Source organism: Vombatus ursinus, unplaced genomic scaffold (assembly GCF_900497805.2).
Source record: "Vombatus ursinus unplaced genomic scaffold, bare-nosed wombat genome assembly UNPS02014807.1, whole genome shotgun sequence".
NCBI lineage: Eukaryota > Metazoa > Chordata > Mammalia > Diprotodontia > Vombatidae > Vombatus > Vombatus ursinus.
In genome coordinates, this window is record NW_020954585.1 from 21,620,421 (window position 1) to 21,630,631 (window position 10,211).

Below are 10,211 nucleotides of genomic sequence, written 5' to 3' on the forward strand. Positions count from 1 at the left end.
TTATTTCCTTAGTAACAAAAGAGAATCCTCATTTGCTCCACAGTAACAGGTTCAGAAGTACTCAATACTCTGTGATAAGTGCCAAAAAATTACTATGCCGCTTATATATGGTCACCCCCTAGAAGAAAGAAGTAAAGAAAATTCAAATCATCAGTCAATGAGACATGAGTCAGAAAAAACAAGAGACAAAAAAAATCTAAGATAAACAGGACTATTTTAAGCATATAAAAATCAATCAATAAAGATTAATTAAGCATCTATTATGTGCCAGGCATTATGCTAAGCCCTAGGTATACAAAAAAAGGCAAAAGACAGTTCCTGCCATCAAGAAGCTCACAATCTAATGGAGGAAACAATATGTACAAATATATACACTCCACATGTAGGATAAATTAGGAAATAATAGGGAAGGCACTAGAAATAAAAAGAGTTGAGAAAGACTTGCTATAAAAGATGGATTCTAGTTAGGACTTAAAAGAAGCCAGAGAAGCCAGTAGGCAGAATTGAGAAGGGAAAGAGTTACAGGCATGGAGGAGCAGCCAGAGAAAATGCCCACAGCAGATAGAGAGATGGAGTATATCTTGTGTGTAGAACAGCAAAGAAGACAGTATCACCAACTCAAAGAGTCCATGGCGGATGAAAAAAATAGTCTCAAGTTGTCAAATACACACAATCTGCCAAGAATCACTACAAACAGAAAAGATCAAAATATATGAGGACAATAGATCACTGACGAAAAGGCTTAGTATGATGCAATGGGGGAAAACCCCCCACTACCACTATATTTGGAATCAGAGCTGATTCCAGCTGGGTTCAAATCCCAGCTCTGGGACTTACTACATCTATAACCTTGGAAAAGTCACTTTACCTGCTGGGCTTCAGTTTACTCATATGTAAAAATGAGAAAGCAGAACCAATTGACCTCTAAGTTTCCCCTCCAGTTCTAAAACAGCAAACCTATCATTTTTCCATCTCTAAATTCTATAATCCTAGATATTTTAATAAAGAAATGGGCCTGAGCAATTAGCATATTAAAAAGCTGAATTCTGAAATAAAAGAATGACTGGAAGTTTCACTGCCCTTAAGAAAGCATTACTTCAATTAAAGGGACAATAATTTTAATTTGAATATACAGAGGCACACTCTAAGTGATTAGGGAGCAAGCAATGTGATAACAGGGAAAACTCGAGTCACAAGTATAATAACCGTAATAGAGAGCATTAAACACCTACTAAGAGACAAGAAAGGTGAAGCAGAAAACAATGGTATTTGCAACCTAACTATTCATTGTTTATTGTTTGGAACCCTAGCATTAATTTGTCTCTTTTCAACAAATGGACTAATGGGCCTAGCAGGATAAGGAAAAAAAAAAAAACAAACAAACCAGAAATAATCACCACCACTATAGTGGATATACTCCTGCCCTCAATGGGCTTATACTCAAGGATATATAGAGAGACAGAAAGAGAAAGAGAGAGAAAGAGCTATAATACACAATATTATATGAAAAGTATAAAATTATTTCAGTTATAAAACAGCACCATGAAAAATATAAAGGGAAATATTAGAGTGCTATCTGGCTGTGGAGAGCCTTAAAAGTCAATTTTAACTTTACTCAAAAGGCAAACACGAAGCTATTGAATAACAGTAGAGATATAGATAGATAGATAGATAGATAGATAGATGGAATGACCTTATGCAATGGGTTTGGTTTTATATATATGTACTATATATTACACAATTATATATTATATATTACTACACAATTATATATTATATATTACACAATTATATATATAAAGGATATATATAAATATATATAAATACATGTATTTATATATAATATATAAAAATACATGTATTTATATATAAATATATATAAATACATGTATTTGTATATAAATATATAAAAATACATGTATTTGTATATAAATATATAAAAATACATGTATTTATATATAAATATACATATTTTTATATATATATAAAACCAAACCCATTGCATAAGGTCATTCATTCTAGGAGCAGTAAGAAAGATGGACTGGCAGTGAGAAGAAAGTGGAGGCAGGAAGACCTGTGAGGAAACTATTACAATCATCTAAATGTGTTCTAGACATGGCAAATAGGAAGAATGATTCTAGATATGTTGCCCAAGATGTAATTAAGAGGACTTGGTCTGAATATAAGAAGGGACAAGTAGAGACAAAGATAACCAACCCCTCAGGGTATTAAACATGGAGACTTAAGGAAAAGTGATATAGTAGTCAGAAATAGTAAAGTCAGAGAGGAAAATTTAGAGGAAACGATAATCAGCTCAATTTTAGACAAGACATTTGAGGTATAGATGGGATATCCAAATGGAGATGTCCTGAAGGCATCTGATGATATGAATCATGTTAAGTACGAATTTAGACTTGGGACTCATCTTCTTAAAGGGAAGTTTTAGTTCCCTAACTGCTTGTTAACTAACTGCTTGTTGAAGCGTTGAGAGTATAGTCTCCAAAGAAAATAATATGGACAAGGACAGAACCATGAAGAAGAAATTTTAAAACAAAAGCAAAAAGAAAAGACTTGTATGTTAGAGTTGGAAGGGTCCTCAGATCACCTAGTCCAATCTCTTCTTTTGAAAGACAAGAAAAGTGAGAGGTTAACCTTCACTTTTAAAGCAACAGAACTGGGACTTAGAGAGTCAGAAAAATGGTTTTTTGAATGTCAATTTTAGTAACAGGCCACCCCAAAGTTACAGAATTTATTTTTAAATATTGAAATCAAAGAATCAAGAACTCAGTTCACTAAGTTTATGCTCCATAGAACCCACTCTAACTCCTCTGCTTTTTAACATCCTATCTTAGTTATCTATTTCCAAATAATATAATTTATAATAATAATTACATTTATATAGCATTTTGAGGTTTGCGAAGTTTTCCTCACAACAACCGTGTGACATCAAGTATTATTATCCCCATTTGAGGAAGCTAAAGCTCAGTAAAATTAAATGACTTGCCCAAGGTCACACAACCATATGTTCCGAACCATAATTCTCCACTGGCAATTCTCCACTAATAATCTTTCCACTTTCTTTTAATGTTAGTGTTTTATTGCCAAACACGAATAGTTCAAAAGCTGCATTAGGATGAGAAAATTCTAACCAACTTTCACATATAGATGTCTTTAAAATTTTCCTGTACCATAAACAAAACTATGATAAACTTTATTTTACTCTTATTCCATTAAGCCATTCTGCAGACCTTTAAAGTGTTTGATTAGCAAAGTTATAATACAGATGAATATCCCCAAGATATTGTCCTAGAACCCACATTTGACTACTAGGGTTAAAAAGAACTATGAAATAAGTTGAGTAAGTAGATGCACAATGATCACAAAGAAAATTTGGAGGCAAATTCTCCTGCAAATATAGTTTGCATTGATCAGGTTTTGTTTAAAACTATAAACTGCCTTTTGTTTAAAACTATAAACTGCCTAAATTCACACTAACTTCAAAAAGCAACAAAAAGGGTTACTGTACCAACAGTGGATGGTCCTCAAAAACTAATCTGTCTAGGGCCTAGTAGACCCCACCACAACATAAGATGTTAACACCTCATCCATTTTTCTTTTTGACACAAATAGGTAGTCAGCTATACATTCATATTTAGATATTTCTAAGTATCTACATCTACATGGTCAACAAACTTGGCGATTCCTAACAAATGAAGCGCAAGGCACGTAGGAGTAATAAATTACTAACAATACTTCCGACAATGTTATTTATTACTACCAATGATTCTTCATATGAAATTTTAACCTCTCCATCCCACCTTCTTCAAAATCATCCCTGCAAAGCTGACCTAGTTACATGCCTGAAACTGGGGCTACTACCTTGAAGGAAAATAAAGGTTAAGTAATTGGGTAGTCCTAAAAATATACATCACACCTGCATGACTAAGATACTGATTTGAAACTTGGGCCAAGATCTCCTCTCCCTTCAAAATAATAACTTGAAAAATGACTCACAGATAATGTCATCAAACAAAACAAAAATGGATTCTCAGGTACTTGCTTCACAGTTCTTTCACTGACCTTCTTCTCCACTCCGTCCCCCCCAAACCAATAATAATCCTATCTTTAACTGTCCGTGCAAAGTCAATGAAAAACTCAAAAGTTCCTGACTTTATCTTGGGGCATTCTTGAAACAAGCTAGTAAGTAAACACAGCATATTAAAACTAACTTCTACCACATCACTGAAAATTAGACCTATGGCTATTTATTTGAATAAAGAGCTAGCACGGTCATTTCAGCCACCCCTACCTCAGATCCCACCCCTTTTCAAAGATCCAGACATTCCATTTGCTACGGCTAGTCATCTGAGCAAAAGGTCTCGATTTCATCTCCCTAAAATGGGAATCTTTCTTCCTCCTTCTATGACACTCAACAGCACTCTGTGAAGCCTTCTCTACTTGCTTAAGAACTCACAGTGTTGTTGTGAGGCTCAATAGAGAATATGTCAAGTGCCTTTGCAAACCTTAAAATACTATATAAATGCTGGCATTATTCTTAGTATTATTAAAATGCAAGTCTTTGGCTTGTGGCAAAGAGTGGACAAAAGACACTAGGTTTTGCAAAAGTTAAAAGTACTATTACTAAGTATTTTTATTTAATCCATCAATTAAATAGGGAATAGTGAAGACAAAATGAGATTTTTCAAAAAAGATTGTGATGGAAGACTCAGTTACCCCTTTTTCCCCACACCTATGGCTTTCCTCAAAATGCACTAAACAGGCCCAACAAACTCCCTGCCAGGCCTCTGGGGAGAGTCTCGGAGGATCGGATGACAGGCCAATACCTTTCTCCACCAACCCCGGGGAGAGGGGGGAGTGTTGGTGCAAAAGGTGCAGGAACTCCACAGGGCTCACCCACGGTCTCCAAGCAATCTCCAGGTTAGAGGGTCTCGTTCGATTGGGGCTGAATGGTTACCTGGGGAGTCTCCTGAAGATGCACCACACACAATAAAACCCTCTCCCACCGCCAGACAGAGAAGGGTCCGGCTTCCCTCCCCTGCTCACTAGCCTTTCCCCAGACCGCCTACCTCCAAGGAGAAAGGGAGAGGAGTGAGCGAGGCCTTCTTCCTTCCCCGCCTCCCGGGATCGCGGGCTCGGCCCGGAGGCGCTGGCGAGGCGGGCCGGGGCCACAAGCAGCTGGGCCTCCCGCACACCCCGGGGCCGACCGGCGGGGAGGGGGGGGCGGAAGGAAGGGGTGTACGTGTACACACACACACACACACACACGTACACGCACACACTCACTCACACGCGGGGCGACCCCGGGGGAGCGAGGGATAGCCGTACCTTGAAGTAGCCGCCCTCGTAGAGCGTGTTGGGGGGCCCGAAGATGGCCACCTCCCAGTTGTAGAGGTCGGACTCGTCCACCAGGGTGATCCGGAAGCCCTCCACCGGCTCCTCCTGCAGGGATTTGAGCTCCAGCATCAGGGCTTTCTGCGAGCTGGTCATCTGCTGCTGGGCCATGGCAGCGGCGGCGGCGGCGGAGGCGGCGGCGGCGGCGGCGGCGAGGGCTAGGGCCGGGCCGCCGGGCCCCTCTCCAGTCCCCGAGGCCCCGGCTCCCACACAGGCCTCGCTCTCCTCCCCACCGGCCGCGGCGGCTCCTCAGGACTGCGGCGGGGCGGGGGAGGGGACGGGAGAGGCCTCCTCACAGGTGTGGGTGTGGGTGAGTTGTGTGTGTGAGGGAGTGTTGTGCTGGGGGGGTTGGGGGGGGAGGTGGGGGAGGAATCGCTCCCTTTCCGGGGCCTCCCCCCCCGAGGGGGGCCTCTGCGGGAGGAGGTGGAGAACGAGGAGGAGGAAGAGGAGGAAGAGGAAGAGGAAGGCAGAGGGAGGGGGGAGTAGGGGGGAGACAGGGCCCAGCACCGCCGCGCTCTTATCTCTCTCTCTCTCTCTCTCTCACGCGCGCGCGCTAGCTCTCTTTCTCTTCTCTCTTTCTCTTCTCTGTCTCTTTCTTTTTCTGTCTCCGCTCCCTCTGCTCAGGGGCCGGGGGAGGGCGCAAAGCACCCGAGAAGGGGGAGGGGACGGCAACGAGGGCACGCGCGAGGGTCTCGCGGCGGCGGCTCTGCCGGGGGGAGGGGCGGGGAAAGAGAGGGTCTCGCGCGCCGCAGGAGAAAGAAGGGAGGGCGGCCGCGCGCGCGCGCGCGCGTCGGCGGTGGTGTTGATGGTGCTGGTGGTGGTAAGGTGGGGGGGGCTCTCCTCAGCGGCGGGGCGCGCGCGCGCCCCCTCCCTCCTTCTCCTCCTCCTCCCCCTCCTCCCCCCGCCGTCTCCTCCTCCTCCTCCTCTTCCAGTCACCAGCTCCTCTCTCGCCGGCCACTTGGGCCCTTTGTGACGCCAGCAGAGCACCCTGACCTCAGCGCGCTCAGTTCCAGGGGCGGTGGCAACCCCGCCAGCTGTTTCCTCCCTCCCCATCCCGTCCCCGCCCCTTGCTCCTCCCGCTTTCCTCCCCTCCGCCTCAACCCTTAAAGAAATAGTTTCGGGCTTGGCTTTTGTGGAGGGGGAGGGGTAAGAGGTATTTCTCCCCCCTCCCCCCCTTTTCCTCCTCCCCAGTCCTTGCGCGTCTTGCAGGAGTGGAGAACAACGAAGCGGTTGGGGTACAGGGTTGGCTAAGAAAGGAATTGGAGGATATGTATGTCTGTGTGATCCTCTCCTGTCCTGGGCAGGAGCGAGGAAGAGGTCTCGAGAAGTGAGTGGGGATTTCTTGCTATCCTTGTGCTTATGCGGGATGGACCTAGGAGATACAGGACAGCTAAGGCGGGAATGGGCGTGCTGGAAATGCGTGCGTGCCCCTCTCATTGCCCAGCCTGGTGCTTGCAGAGTTGAATCGGAACTTCACCGCTGGAGAGGGGGGGCTGCTTTGGAAAGGGATATAGATATATAGATAGATTACTAGGTGACCTCTGGATGGACCGGCGGACAAGGGGAGGGGCCACCTGGGGGATGCCTGGAGTAGAGCAGCTGACCTAGAAGGGCTCATGAACAGGATGAAGAGAAGAGCCAAAAGCAAAGTAGGTAAGAATGGTTGACCTCCTAAAAGGCCTCATTAGACATTTCTGGATGATAGCAGAAGTAATTGTCAGAGACCTGGACTTGCCCTTCCAAACTGTAGGGATTGGAATCCCTGGAGTAAGCTGCTTGAGGTGCCTAAAAACTTAAGAGCAACCTGAATATGGAGATAACTGAGGGCTGAGGGGAAGAACCCCAGCTGAGGGCTTCTGATATGGTTGGTGTGAAAAACTTTGAAGGGTGGCTGTAGTGTATACTTAGTTGGAAGGGACCTGAAAGAGGTCGGGGTGTGGGAGGCCAATGCACAGTCCTTCCTTTCCAGTTCAATCATGTGACTCCTTACTCACTCAAAAGAATTTCAGGGGAGAAGTTTCTTATCCGTGTTCACCCAGCTAGGTGGCATATCCATAACCAGATCCCAGGTCTCCTGCTTCTCATTTCAATGTGCAATTTACTACACCAGTGGTTCTCATTTAGTGGATCCTGAGCCCCGTGGGCATTTTTTAAATGATCCAAGGAGTCTGCGCTAAAAATTATTTAATGGTGCCTTTAAGCAGTAAATAATTATGGAAGTAAATAATTATGGAATATTGTAAGTATATTAAATTACCCTGGGGATTTACATTACATTTTTTTGTTGCTGTTGAAAGGGGTTCACAGAACAACAAAAAAAAGTTGGGAATCACTGCACTATCTCATTCTGCCTGTTCCATTTGTCCTTTTGGAATAGAGCTTCTTGACCTAGGGTCTGTGAGCTTAATTTTTTTTTAATTTGATAACTATTTCAACATAATTGATTTCCTTAGTAGTCCTATCTATTTTATGTATTTAAAAACATAATTCGGAGGAGTCCATAGGCTTCACCAGACTACCAAAGGGGCCCATGACCTAAAAAAAGGTCAGAATGCCTATTTTTAAAGCCAAACCTCCACCCTCCAAACTCAGGACTACCAGCAGCTCAATTTTTTTTTCAGGTGTGATCACAGACAGACTATATCAGAATAGGGCATTTGTTATAAATGGCTTATCCTACACCCATAAAAATATAGTCTTGTATCTGGCAATCAACTATAAACAATGGCCTAACTTGGCTCTGAACTCACATGGACCCAAGTTCACATCTTGGAGGCTTTTCAGTAATAAAGGCCTATGCCCTTTACCTAGAATTTCCCCTACAAACACCAGAATTTGAACATTACTTTTTCTCTACCTCAGGCTACATACAGTGTAACCCTCATACTGAGTCTTTTTGAGATTGAAAATAAACACAGGCATCCCCTTTCATCTTTCCAATCCTAGTCATCCTCTTCCTCTTGGTCTTCCAAAAGGGCCCAGGTTTGCAAGTTACCCTGAGGCACAGAGAAGCTTTAAGAAAGTATCAAACACTTTGGAGGAAAGGGCAAAACTGATGGCTGCTGCCAGAGCAAAAAATGTGTATCCCTATTACTCAACCAGTAAGTATTTACGAAGTATCTAGCGTGTTCTTAGGCTCATACTTATTCTTCTTTGATAGACAAAGCTATAGGAAAAACAGAAGACATGGTTGCTAACTTTAAGGATAGTATAAATAGTTCAAGGAATGAGGAGAGAGAGCAAAAGACTGGGTCTGCTTAAGTGGAACATTGTTTGGAACAAAATACATAGAAAATAAACTACATGGCACTGACTAGAAATACAATAAGAACAAAGAAAGGAGAGGTCTTTGGTAGGGAAGGCATCACTAAAGCAGCCCTTCCAGAAGGATGGGTAGAATTTAGTTTGGAGACAGTAGAAGAGATTCCAATGATAGAAACAAAGAGTAGGAGTTTGGGAATGGGCAAGATGTGGGGAGTGGGCATTTTGGAATCCTCCTCTGAACCAATTCTGTACTAGGGTTCAGCCACATTTTGCCTATGACTCACTGTGACAGGGCTTCAACTTCCTTATATCACAGGTATCCAAACAACCATTTAGAAGCCAGCTTGACTTAAGAGTTCTAGAATTGTTTTTTCTGTGACATTGAGGTCAAGGAGTAATACCTTTATTCTCTACCCCTTTTCCTCTAAAGTTTTATGCTCCTGAGCCCAGGAAGGGGTTGTCCAACTGTTAAAGCCATCTCTATGTAATCCTTAAGTAAATCATAAATGTTCGTTCCCTTGTTTTCAGCCTGTATTTTATGACAGGATGCTTGAAATTTTATATTTAAATAATAATTTATTTTATACCAATTACAGTAAAAACAGTTTTTAACATTCATTTGAGTTCCAAATTCTCTCCTTCCCCTTCCCCCTCACTGAGATGGTAAGCAATTTGATATAGGTTATACATGTACAATCATGTAAAACATGTTTCGGTATTAATCATGTTGTGAAAGAAAGCACAGGCAAAAAAAAAGCAAATAGTATTTATATTATTTTGTTTTATGTTTTCTACCAATGAAAGTGCTTTTAATGTTTTTCCATTGCTTATAATGTTGACTGCTAGTCAAAGATAGATACTCTTTTCTGCAGTAAAGACAAACTCCTCTATTTGGATATGAGTTGGTATTTCTGTTTAATAATTGCTCATTTATTTTTAAAAAGCATCAAATAATATTACTCTCTTTAGTAATTTGTTCATTGGGTAATATGTGCTATTAATATTTTAAAAAGTCATTCTGAACTTAATAAGCACCTAAAAAAATGCCATATACAAAATGGAATAAAAGAGAATTTCTCATGAAACCATGAAACTTTATGACATACAACTTTTTCTTTTTATATATTTACAAATTCAACATAACTTTCAAAGCTGCCCTGCTTGTCTGTGTTTCCTTCTAGCCTTCCTTTTCACTTTTGTGCACTAAAAAAAAAACAAAAAACAATAAAACCTCAGAGACTCTGTCTCTCTGTTTCTTTGTCTCTTTTTCTTTCTCTTCCTCTCACAAACCAATTGCTAGCTCTTCTTGATGTTTTTTATATTTCAGTTTTTTTGTGTTCTTATATTTTTGTGAGCATTTATTTTATTCCTAATATTTAACGTATTTGTTTTCTTGCTATAAGTTATTTTTATTGTAATGATTGTTTTGATGAATTGCCAAATTTTATTTGCTAAACTATTTATAGTGTTTAGTATTTTTGCATTTATATTAATTCATAAAATTGTACCATAACTATTTAGTGTCATCTTTGTCA

At 41.5% G+C, this 10,211-nt stretch overlaps 1 protein-coding gene across 1 annotated transcript in view; it reads right to left on the reverse strand.

Annotated features, from left to right (window-relative positions):
• The window catches only part of UBE2R2 (ubiquitin conjugating enzyme E2 R2), a 64,364-nt gene extending 58,804 nt beyond the window's left edge, over positions 1 to 5,560 (reverse strand). Inside the window, exon 1 of the mRNA XM_027874437.1 lies at positions 5,347 to 5,560. Coding sequence (XP_027730238.1) covers positions 5,347 to 5,523 — 177 coding nt within the window. The 5' untranslated portion in view covers positions 5,524 to 5,560. The remainder of the gene's footprint in view (positions 1 to 5,346) is intronic.
• Between the last annotated feature and the right edge of the window lie 4,651 nt (positions 5,561 to 10,211).